Genomic DNA, 15,837 nt, shown 5'->3' on the forward strand with positions numbered 1-15,837 from the left:
AACATGCTCGAACAGCCAGTTTTTTTTTTCTTTTTTTGCACCACCACTGTTGAGAGTACCAAGTTACCTTGTAATCATAGAGTGAGTGATAGAAAACAAAAACAAGTTAAAAATTATGAAGATCGTGCACTTTAAACACCAATTTTTACTTGAAAATAATTTTTTTTTGTAATTATGGTGCGCAGAAACTACGGCCGAGAGTGCGAGCGTTCGCTTTTCAAAGGCCTTTGAGAACCTCGAAGGTCGCTGGTGGTGTTCCTTTGACTCAAATGGCATTTCAACCAAAGGCCTTTGAAAAACGTTGTGTACCAGCTTAAAGGATGGATGTATAACGATTTTTCTGTGTACATTGGCATCGGGATTTTGTTCTGAATGGAATTGTATTTTATTTTTTTGTACCCTGAAGTGGTGAATTTGTAATCACTGCTCTGTATTTCAACCACTCCTGCTATAGCCCTTAAAGGGCTCCAGTATGTGAAAAAATAAAAGGTCTCATTTCAGTACATTTGACTCGAAGGCCTTTGAAACGCTCATGCAGCACAGGCATTGCAAACGCCCACCTACAGTTACTAGTTTTCCACTCTAAACTTGCAGTTGTAATTCTTAGTAATTCACTAAAATATTTTGTGGCCTTGTGCAAACATTTGGTTTTACTATGTGCTATGCAATATCCTATAAAGTGGAACTAAGACCAGAATTTTTCTGCGCTTCCAGGGCACTGTCATTTTTTAGCGATTGGCGCGCCGCCATGCGAATGCTTCCTGGGGGACTGCGGGAACAGCAGCCACCGCTCCAGCCACATGCCACCACTCCTGTGAACTGCACAATGTGCACCTAATCTGGCTTAAAAATTGGTAAGTGCCTTTTTATTTGACATGTCATCACCCCGCAGTTTATGCGTTCACCAGAGAGCGCATTCAAGGTGAGCAAGGACTACAGTCGAACCCCATTATAACGAACGCGGATAGATCGAATTATGCCATATATCGAACAAAACCAAATCTGTTGCAAAAATGCATGCTAACCATATTCCTTATAATGAAGTTCGCATCGGATATATCGAACTCTGTGCACCTTCAATTGACTCCGAAATGCATGGGGTCGCGGAGTGGCGATTGAGATGTTGAGACTCGCGTGGAGTGACGTGACGCCCGACACCTTCCGTAACTGTTTACGACACGGGATTCACGACGGAGCCCATCCAGTCAGCCAATATTGCTTCGATATTGAAGGACATAGACTTGAAGTGGTGCTAACGATGTCTTCGTCAAAAAGAAAGTGAAAATGAAAAGCAGCGCTCTTTCGTGAAGTAAGCAGTCAAGGCAGAAAGTAGCTTTATTGCGCACAATAAATAGATTGTTTTGTGTAAGGTAATGGCATATTTTATGTGTTCGTTTCTCTATGTGAGGTTAGCAGCAGGGGTCCGTGTATTGCGAACTCGTAACAAAGAAATTCGTTATAGACGGGTTCGGCTATATTGAACTATTCGATATATCGAACTAATCGCGGCGCATGTTACAGTTCGCTATAACCGGGTTTGACTGTAGTTGCAGGCCAGGTGTGCCTGTGCAGCACACAGATTGTGAATGCAGCATCTGGCGCGTTGTTCTTGCCGAAATCACAACCAGTGAAGCTCTATTTGGCCATGGCAGGCTTTTTGAAGTCCATTGCTGTACCCCGATTTTCACTGCCACTTGCTTCTTTTTTCAATCCCGCCGGCAGGTTGTGGAAGCTACCTGTTCAAGCGTTACTGCATGCTCCATTGTTGACTGCACTAACTACTAATGCAAGCGCAAGATCTTCATGCGAGAAATAGCCTGGTGAAATTGGTGTATGCATGTGCTTTGGCTATTCACCTAATTTTCTGGTGGCCCAGAGTGGTGCTAGGAAGGGGCCATGATGCTGAACCGAAAATACTTCAAATCGAGCAGCTTTGCAAGAACAAGTGCAGTCGCACGCCACTTTTAGAAACCTGGTTATCGAACCCCATGACGTTGTCAGTCGCAAACATTGGTTCTCTACAATTGTGTCGGCTGTTGTTCCTGGCGAAGTCGTGCCAAGCTTTACTCTGCCGTGCTGCTCTTCTGGGGTCAATTTTTGCTTTAGCTGACTGCTCCATACCAAAGGAATTAGCTGAGTGCTCACACTTCTCGCCTAGCCGGGCTGCAACACAACTGAAGGGTTGATTTTCGTTGGTCTTGCATCCATGAAGTAAACACACCTAACTTGTAGGGAATGCAGTTCGCAATAGACATCAGTAAACGGGCTACTAAAAGCAGCGTGCGACCACACGTGTTTTTGCAAAGCCGCTCGACTTGCAGTATTTTCGGTTCAGCATGACGGCCCATTTGCAACAGCGCCCTAGGCCACCCGGAGATTGTTTAGGTGATTAGGCATCACACATGCATACACCTTTTTCACCAGGATAATTCTCACATGAACATCTTGCGCTCGCACTAGTTGCACAGGTAGCTCCCGTACATCACTAATTTCACATAGCGCACAGCGACCTGCTAATGGGATTTTAAACAAAAGCAAGTGGATGTAAAAACTCAAGTACACGAGTGGACCACAAGAAGCTTGGGACGGCAAAACAGCCAAACCTGGCCTACATTTAGTTCTCGCTCGCCTTGAGTGTGCTCTCTAATGAACGAGTAAACTGTGGTGGGACGACACGTCAAACAAAAAAGGCATCAATTTTCGAGCCAGAATACGTGCCCGAATAAGCTGCATGATACGCAAACACCAGGAATAACGTACATGGTGGCCCACCAAATGCAAAAAAAATGCCTGCACCCTGGGAGCAGCGGAAAATTTTGGTGTATAAATACGTATGGCAAACTGCTGTGGAATTGTGTCATGTATGCGAAACGTTGTCTCATGTCAATGCATACTACCAATAATCACTTTTCCAACTTTGCCCATTCTTTTTGGACTTGCCTTAATGCGAGCTACCTTATCGAGATGTTGTACTTCTCTATATAACGATGCCCCCCTCTTAGCATGTTCTTCCAGAACCTTCTGTTGCCTGTGTTAACCAGTCAACGTCACTTCCTCACCACCTTCCACAAACCACGTCATCTGCACCTGTCATTGTCCTCATCTCCACTTGTTGGCATGCTCACTTACCTGTCAGCTGATCAATGACAAGTCCTCTATACCTTTTAACTTTCTCGCCAGGCTTGACATTTTCTGCCTGCACAAGAACTTTGGCTTCACATCTTGTGAACCTGAAATCTTCGATGGCTACCTTGACAGTGATTTATGCGATAATGGCTATGAATGCACCTAAGTTCCCAGCATGTGATTAGCTTGTGTATTGAATCAGTCGCATTCAAGTCGCAGCATTTGTAAGCAAATACAGTAATATACACGTTTCGGTTATTTAGAAATTATTGCATATTTGAAAAGCAGCAGTCAACCTTTGATGCACGGTTCAAAACAGTCGAGGAAGTTTCATTACAGTGCAGTTATGCTTTGAAACGTACTCCGGAAGGACTACAGTTTCTTCCACCACAGCTTTTTCTTCAAGTACTGTTGGGAATTTTTTTTCTTGCCATGAAGTTGGTGTGTGTAGTTGTGATTTTTTGTACATGTTCAGTAAAAGAGATAACACAGCTGCTTTTTTCTTGGTTTTACATTTCAGGATGGCTGAAATAGATCCTGCACACTTCACCACCAAGAAAAGAAGTGTTGTAACGCGACCGTGACTTCTTTGCTCGTGAACTTGTCGGCCCTCAAAAACATGTAGGGTGCATTGTGGGAGCGCAACACTTAGCTGTATATATTTTTTTGCTGATGAAGGCAATATTCATGTGGGTTTCCGGCTGGCTAAATTTAGTTCATCATTGCCTCTCCATTTTTTTTGCTGATGAAGGCAATATTCATGCAGGTTTCCGGCTGGCTAAATTTAGTTCATAATTGCCTCTCCTTATTCTCTGTCTTGGTGGTTCTTTAGTGGTGCCTTCAATTGCCCAGAACTGTTTGAGCCCATTTCTGAGCGATGCAGTGTTATTTTGCTCGATTGTTTTACTTGCTTGATCCTGCTGTGTACCCGCAGAGATTCCGCTATTTTGACTTCAGATTATTGTTGTATTTGTCCTTTCTTGTTACTGCTTTAACTAAAAGTAAGAATTGATGGAAACTTGTATGTGATTATAAAACAAAAAACTGCTTCCGATATTACCTTCTACACAACTTCTAGTATCTATTCATGCCTTGCTTCTAATTTTTATTGATTAGTTTTTTTTTCATTGTTCTCAAGAACAATCAAGAAAGATTTCTAATTATTTCGAAAACTAACTGTGTTACATCAAAACTAATTAGATACTTGAAATCAGCTAAAAAAACTGAACAAGCCCATAAAGTTTAATAAAGATTGGTTGGAAAACAAAAAAAAAGTTCCAAAAACCAGTGTGCCCCCTTAAGAGCAAAGGTAGTATCTGCAGGGTTTTTCAGACTTTTACGATGTTGTGGCAACTAGCTAGGCCGACTCTGGCAGCAGTGTAGAAGTTAATTAGGCTATCTTATGTTACTGCAGTGGAATCACGATGATACGTACCCCAATCTTACGATGACCTGCTTCTTACGACAGATCACCGCGGTCCCCACAAACTCCCCATAGAAACAATGCAACAACAGACCGTGGTGGGGATAAACCAGCGTTTTTCTCATCTTTTACTCTGCTTCGCCGCCTCGTCCCAACCTTTCTTTATTCTTAACTCCCGTTTGACACTGCTTGATATGCAAAGGTCCCAGAGCACTTGCTGATATGCTAGACCACTTGCTGAACAGATGCAAGCAAAATGGTGGGTACTTGTGAGCGGGAGTTAACCTTCGACGGTCCCACATGGCAGCAGAACGCCAACATGCCAACCGGGAAAAGTCAAAGTTCAGGGCGCAGGCGGACCGCAAATGCGAAGCTCCCGTCAAGCTGACGAACGTGAAAACAGATACGACGCAACTCCACCGCAGTGGCCGAACACCCGCTTTCCTCGCCTGCTCGATCCAAGTTTCTTCTTTTTCTGACGCTCTCTCTCCCCCTCTCTCTGCTCTCCAGTTATCAATGTCTTTGAAAGCTGTGTTTCTTTTTTTCCCCGCCTTTTTTCTATCGCCGCCTTGTACAATCGCTAGTTTCACTTGGCTTTGGAAGTTTCACACTCTTGCCTTTCCCCTCTCAAGAAGCTTGGCCACATGGATGCGTCAGCCTTCCCAGCTTATTTCGTGCGCGAGAGGCGCAGGGCTGGTGAGCAGCACTAAACTGCAGAGGGGTGGCCTGGCGTGCAGCTATCGCTGACGCTTCAGAAGGGAGGGGGCACAAAATAGGTGCGTCGTTTTTTTCAGAAACTTGGTACGTTAGTTAAAATTTCGCAACTCAAGTGAGAACGCACTGAATATAGTAGTTTAAGTGAGTTCCCAGCCCGCCGGTCATGTGAGACTGTCTACTAGGCCAGCATTTACCTGTACCTCGATAGTACGACACCCCGGTCATATGACACTTTCACGCGGTCCCTTAAAAGTTGTATTATTGGGGTTCCACTGTAGTAGAAAATGTGAGACAGTTGAAAGTTGTTTAAATGACTTGAATGCGAGTGTTAGCTTTCGAGAGAGGGAGCATCATCCACCACTTCACTGTTGCCAGATACACATCAAGTTTGGTGTCGTTCAAAATCTGTTTTAGCTTGATGAGCACAATGCTGAGCATTGGTATCAGTTAGATGGCGTTTCACATCCACTTTCTGCGTGCTGTGTACCATCAAGATCAACTACGCCACTCTAAACTAAGGGAGAACTCAGTTTTTCTCCCAAGCTTAGTTCATTGTTAAAACCTAATTTGAGACACTGAACTTGTATGTTCCAAATTAAGAATGTGGAAAATTTGAGGGAATGCCCATGCGGTTTGCCTGTTTCAACTTCTGCTTTTTTTTTTTGCAGAGAACAGAACCACCGGTGCTGCGCCTGCTGTCTTCATCTGTCTTATATGTGGGAACTGCTTCTCCTCACCGGAATACCTCGACAAGCACATACTTGATGTCCATACAGAGAAGCCACCGGGAAGGCTGGAGTGTTCCTACTGCGCATATACAACTGACGTTCGGTACGGACACTTTGTGGTTTGCTTTTAGTTACCGTATTTATTTGAATATAAGGCCAGGTTTTTTCCAAAATCCAGTCTCAAAATCATACCCTGCCTCGTGGTTTCATAAGGTCATAACATGAAATCAGAAGCTCATGAAATCATAGGCTAAAATGAAATCAGAAGCTCATGAAATCATAGGCTCAAAATGAAAACATGAGCTCATATATATATATAAATATGTATGGTGATTTTTCTGCCTCTCCAAACTGTACCCTCGCCTTATAATCGTGACCGCCTAATAATCGAATACAAATGGTAAGTTCCACTGCCACATGTTTGATTGGCTGTCATTTCTAAGTCGTTAACAACACCACTGTTTTAAAAAACCACCTGTATCTACCATGGCAGCTCAGTGACTAAGGCAATGTGCTGATGAGCTCAAGGATGCAAGTTCAATCCGAGCCACAATGGCCATTTCACTGATGGAGGTAAAAGACAAGAATGCTCACTTGTTGAGATTCTGGTGCATGTTAAATATACTCGTGATTACAAACAAAATCTCTAGCGCTCCACTACTTTCTGCCTCGTAAAAAGTAGTTCTAAACGCAACCTTTGGTTTTTTTACTCAGCGTCTGCAAATAACACCTCCATAATGTTCGTATGGTGTGGGGTGCTGCTCCATGCCACCCCAAAATATGGAAATGTTGAAAACTGGGACGCACGCCAAAAAAAGTTTGGAACCCAAGAAATTTGCCTGCTTACATGATTTGTGGCCCGCATCATACTTGGTGCTCGCAGCCACGCCATCTTGATCTGCAACTGCTACACAGTTGAGCTTTTTGTGTGAAGGAATGGAAAATCACCACTTAGCTAAAGAAAGAAACCAACAGTGCACTTCTGAAACACAGCTAGTGCACCAGCGCTTTTAATACAACCAGTGCAGTTTCAAAATTGGCATTCGAACGTATCGTTAGCCAGCTGATGGCATTCATTGACATGGTAAACAAAGAGTTAAACATTACTTCCACGGGTCATGTATGCATTTAAACTACCAAGTACACATGCTTTTTTGGCTTTTTCAAATAAACTGGGCCATAAATTAAGCCTGTGTAATTTAGCAGCACTGGGAATTATGGTGGTGTTGGTTTTTACTCGATGCATCGTAAAAAACCTTTGCTTCTCACTTATGGTAAACTACCGTATAGAGGAGACTAGCTCTCTTCAAGATGGGATACGTTTGTCAAAGCAGCTACTAGAAAAATGGCAAAACATGTTTATTTTTACTGTAGGCATATTGGCGACATTTTGCAGCTTGTTTGACGGCAGTCATGCATGTTCCAGAGTGCCCATACTGGTAAAAGGAACCCTTGGACAAAGGCATAGAAAACAGCTTGTTGCATTTGTAGCACCATTAGTACCACTGGAACAGCCCACGGGGCTTGTGGACCATACCATGTTGTGGTTTGAGTGCAGTGTAATGACTGGTTGTGTTTGCATGCTGTCATTGTGAATGTGGACGTATGATGTGGTGTGTTCCAGGTGCGCATAGGAGCTTTGCAGCAGAAACGGGTTATACGAAGTCGAATGGAAATTTGGCAGTATGGTTGTGTCGGTTGCGTTTGCTATGTGAGCCGGCAATGCACGGCAGCTACTTCAATGCTGTTTCTGCAGTGCAGCGAGCTTTCCGTTGTGCAAGACATGAAAAGCAGGCATAAGAACAAGATTCAGAGCCAACGGAATGTGAAGTGACAGGATGTGAGGCCAAAGAGACATGAAGCAATGCGATAGAAGCTTGCATACGGGCATCTCCTTTTTGTAATGAATGCATGCATATAGATACATAATTGAGCTGTCACTGCACTTATAGTAAGTTCGACATATATAATTCAACGTCTTTAGATCTGAAGCCATTGCAGCGTTGGACAGTATTAAAATGTTGTAGTTCTTATCCCATCTACATTACCATATAGCATTTTCAAATTGTTTTACAATTCTTGTAGGCTTATAGCAGCTCATATTTTCATCTCGAGTAAAAACAAGGTGGTAATGGCTCCTATTATTCTCACCTACCTTCAATGTGACATCTCCAAAGGGCAGCTCATACCTATCATTTGAACAAGCTTCACCTGATCTAGGAAAACTGTTTCGAGAATAATGTTGCGTTTTCTATGAAAAACCATACAAAGCATGGTTTTGCATTGCATATAATCTGCCATAACGAAATCCTACCAGTATGAAATACCCGTGGCAACAAAATATTCTTGTTTCCCGGGGAAACGTCCATGATGCCCATGTATTTGATATCTCGCTGCAATGAAATGTTTTTGAAAAGTGATTAACAAAATTCGCTGCAAGTCCGGTCAGCATTTTATCTACCAAATTGAGGGACACAGTGTCCAGGAAGTGCCCAAATGAATTTTTCTATTCAGACTCAGTGCGTAAACTTCTGCCACAGTGCACTTGCATGGCCACTGTCATATTTGTTTACGAAAAAGACTGTGCAGCAGGTGGCCACAAAGGCAATCTTGCAGCGACACCGCCATGGGGCGGCACATGGTGGCTCAGGTCACGGCTTTGGCTTGGGCTATGCTATCTGGCTACCGCCGAACAGCGCACGTGCGTTCATTGTGTGTGTGGCTATCGGCACGTTTGAACTTAGTCAGGTGCCTCCGCCAGCCCAAAAGTGGAAGTTTTTATCGCGACAAGATATGGCAGCCAGCATTGTCCAAGTCAGTGGCCCAAGTCGAGTAGGGCAGGATAGCGGTGACGAGTTTGGACTTGCCTGCAGATTTCTCTACCATTTTGAAGAGCGCTCTTTAATGGTGCATGTACGCAAAACAAAAGTGATGGCTGCGGCCTTTATGGACGTCAACAAAGTGGGGCTCACTTGGTTTTGTGAACAGCATTGGAACAATGAGGTGCCACTCCGTGGCAAAGTTCATCAACAGGAGAAGCTGGACTTCAGCTGCATCCTCGGACATTCTCGGTGCTGAGGGCCAGATAGAAAAATGTGTAGAGGAGGCAAACCCGCAGGATGTTTTGGACGTGTTTGACGCAATTTGGTCGTTCATAGGTGCGCATGACGACCACCAGTGAACCACTTCCTGTAGTGTGAGAGCGGCTCTTTGAAGTTGCTGTAAGGTAAAGCTCGCAGAGTAAGATAACAGGCTTTCACAAAGAAATTTTCGGTTTGCGGGCGCATTTTTTGTTTACGTTTCATACTCGCAGCAACAAAATTCCCGCGAAAGCGAATTTTTTGGCTTTCCTCGGTGGTTGTGTTATTGCGGGGTTTGATTGTACTAAACATTCTCATTTAAAATTCGCTGCATGAACAATTGCTGCCAAGTTGCACGCAAAGCAACACCAACACCAGCAATTGCATCTTTCGGTCCAGTAGTCTATCCAACGTGGCCTAATTATTGCATATCATCTGCCGTGGTAGCCCAGTGGCTAAGGCGTTGGGCTGCTAAGCCCAAGGGTGCAGGTTCGATCATGGCTGTGGTAGCTGCTTTTTGCTTTCTGATGGAGGTGAAAAGCGAGATCCCCTTGTGTCGAGATTTTCGTGCACATTAAAGATGCCCAGGTGGTCGAAATTAGTCAAGAGCCTTTCAGTGTGGCACGCTTTACAGCCCAGGCATAACTTCAATGTGTTAGACCCCACAATCAATCAATCATGCTACCGAGCCCAAAGATGCAGGTTCGATTCCGGATGCAGTGGCTGCTTTTCTGATGGAGGCAGAATGCAAAAACACCCGTGTGTCTTGATTCTGGTGCACGCTAACGATCCCCAGGTGGTCAAAATTACTTAAGAGCCCTAATGAATGTCGCGCCTCAGAGTGCATGTGTAGCGTTGGCATGTTAAACACCCTATAATTCGATTCAATTTAATTTGTTGCGATTGTAGTTCATCATCATCATCACCAGCCTATCCATGCCCACTGCAGGGCAAAGGCCTCTCCCATTAATCTTTAATTACCGCGGTCCTGTGTTAACTGCGACCAATTTATCCCCACAAACTTCTTGATCTCATCTGCCCACCTAACTGTCTGTCGCCCGCTGCAACGCTTGCCTTCTCTAGGGATCCACTCTGTGACCCAACGGTTATCTTCCCTTCGCATTACATGCCCTGCCCACGTCCATTTCTTCTTCTTAATTTCTACTAATATGTCCTTGTAGTTCAGCCCTACCCTATCCAGCATGGCCTAATTGTTGCATATGCATCTTGTACTTTTACCCCTCGCAGGAGCTCTATGAAAGATCACGAGCGAATGCACAGCGGCGACAGGCCCTTCTCCTGCCCATCCTGCGACAAGAGCTTCACCTACAAGCACAATCTCGTCGACCACCAGAGGGTGCACACAGGAGAGAAGCCGTACAAGTGTGATGTCTGTGGCCAGCACTTCAGGGATTCATCCGGCCTGTGGAGTCACAAGAAGCTGCACTTTGATGATGCGAAGCCTCACGCGTGCCGCTTCTGCGGCCGGGCATTCAGGTTGAAGTCCAATCTGACAAAGCATCTCGTGGTCCACACAGGGGAGAGGCGGTATTCCTGTAGCGTGTGTGGTCAGAAGTTCACCAAGGGCTATGCCGCCAGGCGTCATGAGCAGCAGGTGCACAGTGGGCAAGTACCGGCAGCCGACAGCCCCACTCTCATAGATGATAGTCAGGATGCTTCTTTTGAAGATGGGCCAAAATAGGTGCAATAATGAACATTGACTGATTGATTGATTGTGGGGTTTAATGCACCAACTGTACACCGGCTCCGGACTAATTTTGACCGCCTGGAGATCTTTAATGTGCACCGAAATCTCGTACACGCAGCGTTTTCACTTTTCACCTTCATCAGTAAAGCGGCATTAATGAACAACTAATGTAGTCTTGTTAAGAATAACGTAAGAAACGTTATTCTGAATTAATTTTTTTTGCAATTGAATGCAGGTTGAAATTTGGGTGACCACGTTCCTTTAAATCTAAGCACATACTGTATTTGTACCTTTAAAGGGACCATGAAGATAAAATGCAACTTTGTCCAATTTGAAAGAACTGTTCCAGCCCTGAAATACTTTTTTCTGAAAAAATTGCAAGTATTGAAAAATCAAATTTTACCCTACAGTGACTCACTGTGGGCAACATTGCTGTAACGTGGGCCACAACTAAAAACATGGTTGTTGGTGTTTAAGTGATACAATTAAATGAAACTAGGGGCCCTACTACAATCAACCAGTTGGGTTTTTTAGTGGTGGCTTAGGCTGACAGCCACCAATCTCATGAACAAAGTTCTGTGCTTTGCAGAGAAAGCACCAGAAAGTGGCTGGGCAGGTGCCACTGCTTGATATGTTTTCTGTAGTATTTCGATGATTTCTTTCAAGTTTCTAAAAAGAAGGGTATGATTGTTATCGGGACAATGAAGTTTTTTTTTAATGAACCAAACTTGTATCTGATCCTCATGGCCCCTTTAAAAAGTATATTTTTGGCTGCTATGGTGAAAACAATAAAAATAAAAGTCAGTTTTGTGCTGGTCACTGGTAAGTCACTGAGTAGCAACATTTGATGTTTTCTTCAGGGGAGTGAGGGATACTTTTTCATTCAAAAGCATGATCCTACAATAGACAGTGCTCATTTGTCATTTAATCTAAAAGCTATTATTTAAGAATAGAATTGGGTGCCAGGACTCATTGAAAGAAAAGGCCTCACCATAATGTTTCGCATCACCTTTGTTAGGCCTGTAGCTAGTGTTCCGAAGATGTGTAACTTTAGTCTTTTAAAAGAAGAGAAACAATTTCAGTCTTGTCTTTGTGGAGTGTTTCTAAAAAAATTGCAAGGTGTGCTAGAAGTTTGTAAAAGTGTGAAGGGGAAAGTCAAGTTAGACCTTCTGTTCATCTGCTGCTAAACTTTCCGTTGAACTTTGCGACCGCTTCCATCACCACTTGACCAGCCCCATAGACGGCACCCTCCAAAGCTTGCTCAGCTTGCAACCCATCGCAAGTGCTATCCTAAATTTAGTCCATCCACTGTTCATTGCCAGGAGCACCTTCTTTACCCTGTTGGTTCTCTCACCTCCCAAGGCAGCTCAGCTCATATTGCATGTGCGACAGCAGCCTACCCTCCTTTGGTGCAGCTACTTCTCTTTCCTAGCGCACGCTGTGTTGCCCTTTCTCAGAGCCATACTCCAACCCTCCTCCACTGCAGTTTCCCTGTCCCCAGCTCACGGCCCTGCTACCGTATTTTCGCGCGTATAACCCGCACCAAAAATGCGAAAATTTCAGTGACAAAGGAGGGGTGCGGATAATACGCGGGATTTTTTCTTTAGTGCCGCTTGACGGCAATGCGCGTTGTGCCGTGAAGCTCCTACATAGTGACACTGACTAAGCCTTCCATGGCAGCGATTGCGCAAAACATACATGGACAAGCAAGACCTTGTGTACAACAGTGACGACTGCGGCTCAAGTGATAACTCTAGCGAGAGCAGTGACACTCAGTGAATTGTGACTTTCGCCTTGGAGTCAGTGTATTCTACTTGCTCAATATATACGCTTTTTCGTTCTACATAGTATCTGATGTGTTGCTTGAGCAGTAGCTTTGGTGCAGCCTTTCCTGTATCAAGTGCACGGGCAATACGCGAGGATTTCTTTTTTTCTTTTCCGGGGGGCTCAAAGTGGGGGTGCAGATTATACGCAGGAGCGGGTTATACGTGCGAAAATACGGTATAATGTTTTAGGATGATTTCGTGTGCTTTACAATAATTTCTTGCGACTTACACATTCCACGACGTAAAATGTCTCTCTGGAGTGTAGTACATCCTTTTGTGTAGTTTCACTGGTCTGCCAGGAACAGATGAAGTTTTACTGCGACAGTGGAATAAAAACAAGTATTGGAGTTTCTTTTGTCAAAGAAGAGTTTTCTGTACTCACCAACGTTTCCTTTGTTCAGTCGCAGAATGAATTTCCTGCTTGATATACAATAAAGCAAACAACACTTCATTTCCTTTTCTGTGGCATCATTTTAAAAGGTGTTGTCGGCAACATTGCAGTTCATGCAGTTGTGTATATCTACTTTGCTTAATCGCAATCTCACGGTAAAAAAAGATATATTTACCTGTGCCATCTTCTAAAAGTAAAAATAGTTTTCTGGAATTTACCATGCATTATTCAATGTCGCATGCGTGACTCACTAGCCTCAGTGAAAACCGTCGAAATACGCAGAATGCTTTAACATTGCTTCGATTGCCACTTCTGGGTTGTGAAGACAGCATACCATTTGAAAGATGAGGTCTGTAAAACCTCATGGCATGCTTTCTAGGCCGAAAACAATGCTGCTGTTACTGGGGAGATTGAAATTAATGGGCATAATTCAAATTATCTACCTCTCGCCATAATGTGTAACAAATTGTGCAGCAATCCAGGGCCCATTGAATAGGCTGACTTCAAAAGACTCATAGAAATTACAACTCTTTGTGATCACTTGTTCAAAACCCTAGCAGAACTCACCAGTGTTACCATGCTTGACTCAATTGTGGCTCTGAGCTCTACAGCTCTTTTACAAAGTTGGTTAGCCTATAATGAAGCTTCAGCTCGGATGAGCTCATAATGCTTCCAGTGGAATAAGCGGTCTTAATTTGATGGTCCTCAAGTTCCTACAAGTGGAGTTTTTGCATTGCCTTAGAGCAAGTCAAAAATAGTGTCACATTGTTGGCTACTATGCTTACATTGTAGGCTGAACAGCTCTAAAGTCGCGTTACGATTACATCCTAGGCATACATCATTGACATCCTACATTTGCAGAATAGCCATTTGTTAATTGCTTTAGGCCTAGAAGGAGAGTGCCTGTGAAATTCAAGAACAGTTCTCCATGTGACTAGTGCATCAGCCAATCAGAAAGTTGTATCTGTGGCATTGCTAAAAAAATTACACCATCTTCCCGTAGGGGAACCCTGAGTAGTATGCAAAGCAGCCATGGGGTCGACTGGAGTTCCCATTAGTTTTCTGTTCGTTCAGCTTCGCGTGCCTTCGTTGTATCAGTAGCTCCTTGACGTAGTTTGAATGAGTGAAGGACATAAGGCGCGTTCGTAGCACATGCTTCCGTCTCAGTTTGTAGCGCAGTAGGAAGAGCACCACGTACCTCCCGCTGCGGCCAGAGAGTCGTGGGATCGAAACTGGGCGCCGCCTAACTATTTCTTTTTATGGTGGACTGCGCTGACGTCAGCCCAAACGCTGACGGGGCTGAAGAGACGCGCATGCGCAGTAGAGTGCGGACGCGGACAACAACGACAACGAGGGAGGGAGGGACACAGCCCCGAGCATGAGATGCTTCGCATCTAAAAGTATCGGGGATCCCCGCCTTTCTATTTTCTCAAATATCCTGCCTAAATAAATGGACTGGGAAGTGTGATGTGCTGAAGCTACACCTGTGTTATGAGTCAATGTCTAAAGGAGGCCTGCAAACTGGGCATTAAAGGGAAAGTGAAGCGGTTTTAGAATTAAAAGAAAAGTTGACTAGCAGCAAGTACACATTGAATAGTTCCCGCGTACGAAATATTTTCGCAATACATGCAACAGAAGCGGCGCAATGCGCAAACAAAAATGGCCCGATGCCCCGCCCCCGTCTCGGTGCGCGATGCCGGAAGACCGACGAGCGGAGGCGAAAACTGACTGGAAAACGTCATACCTGGACTTCCAGCCAGATCGGCCGCTTTTGCCATGCTTTTTTCCTCATGTTTTGTGTAGATGTTCGCCACAGGAAGCATGATACTTGTTGTTGTTGTTGATAGCACTCATTTGTACAATTCTCGTGTTCAAAAAGTATGCACGAACGCCAAACGAGGCATGCGTTGCCATGCCGTATTCCTGAGCAGGATAATACCAGGCCGGGATGTTTTATAACATACGGAAGCGGCAGCCGAGGTGGCTGTGCTTGATGACAGAGAATATACTACGCTACGTTAGATACTTTGTAAAACGCTCCAATGCGTTTTTTTTTTTTTTGATGCGACAGTCTTAAATGTTTACATTAGATGCTAGATTTAGGAAGGATGGTAAATACTGCTGTACTTTGGCCCGGGATGTTTCAACCGCGGGGTTTTTCGTCAAGTGACCATGCTGTTATGTTTTCGGGACAGGCTTTTAGGACTTCTTTTAGTCTTTTAGGCTAGTTGCTGTTCTAGGCTACGCCTCCTTTAGCCATAGCTAGTGGTTAGGCTTTTTCCAGGCGAAAGTGAGATGTTGTATTTTTGTAGACGCTGTTTCCAAGGCACGTTAGGGTGGAAAGGTTATTCCACAGGGTGAGAAAATCATTTTGTGTGGTATGGAGGAGTGCTGCGCCTTTTTTGGGCGCTTGGTGGCCCCCTCACGAGCAATGGGGTGAGTCGACGCCTTCTAGGAGAACGGGAGGGCTCCTCTGAAACTCGTTTTCGGCTTCATGAATAAAGAGGTAACGTGTCTTCAAAGGGTGAGTAGTTGGCTTTGCAGGTTTGAACCCCGCATTGTTTGCGAGTGTAATGTGCAGTGCGTGCGGGGACGGACCGGCTACCTTAGCCCACTTGATGTGGGGGTGTGGTGTTCCTGTGCAGGGGAATACCTGGGACTCGTTTCCACCGGACATTGAACAGTGCGTCACGTCGCCCCATCAGGCGATGCAACTCCAAGCTATCCAGCGGCTCGATGCTGCGCTGGCCCGGCAGAGGCGAACGGAGACTCCTAATTAATGATGAGTCAGGCAACGCAGAGGTCTAGCGAGACAGAGGGGTGGCGAAGCCCTGCGCG

At 44.7% G+C, this 15,837-nt stretch overlaps 1 protein-coding gene across 2 annotated transcripts; it reads left to right on the top strand.

Annotated features, from left to right (window-relative positions):
* Positions 1–836: 836 nt before the first annotated feature.
* Positions 837–10,885, top strand: LOC144141044 (uncharacterized). 2 transcript variants are annotated; one of them, XM_077672546.1, is made up of 4 exons: positions 837–854; positions 3,647–3,747; positions 5,935–6,097; positions 10,323–10,885. In XM_077672546.1, exon 4 carries the CDS (start codon positions 10,330–10,332, stop codon positions 10,774–10,776), a length of 447 nt encoding a protein of 148 aa, XP_077528672.1. In that variant the 5' UTR covers positions 837–854; positions 3,647–3,747; positions 5,935–6,097; positions 10,323–10,329; the 3' UTR covers positions 10,777–10,885. The 2 variants fall into 2 exon arrangements, with proteins under 2 accessions (XP_077528672.1, XP_077528670.1); XM_077672544.1 differs by lacking the exon at positions 837–854 and having other exon boundaries at positions 3,486–3,747.
* The last annotated feature ends 4,952 nt before the right edge of the window (positions 10,886–15,837 follow it).

Source organism: Haemaphysalis longicornis, unplaced genomic scaffold, assembly GCF_048455015.1.
Source record: "Haemaphysalis longicornis isolate Haplotype H1 unplaced genomic scaffold, Haemaphysalis longicornis Haplotype H1 scaffold_6, whole genome shotgun sequence".
In the NCBI taxonomy this organism is placed as follows: domain Eukaryota; kingdom Metazoa; phylum Arthropoda; class Arachnida; order Ixodida; family Ixodidae; genus Haemaphysalis; species Haemaphysalis longicornis.

Excerpts from the sequence above, each read along its gene's own strand:
- LOC144141044 (XM_077672546.1), top strand. The coding sequence starts at position 10,330 with ATGAAAGATCACGAGCGAATGCACAGCGGCGACAGGCCCTTCTCCTGC.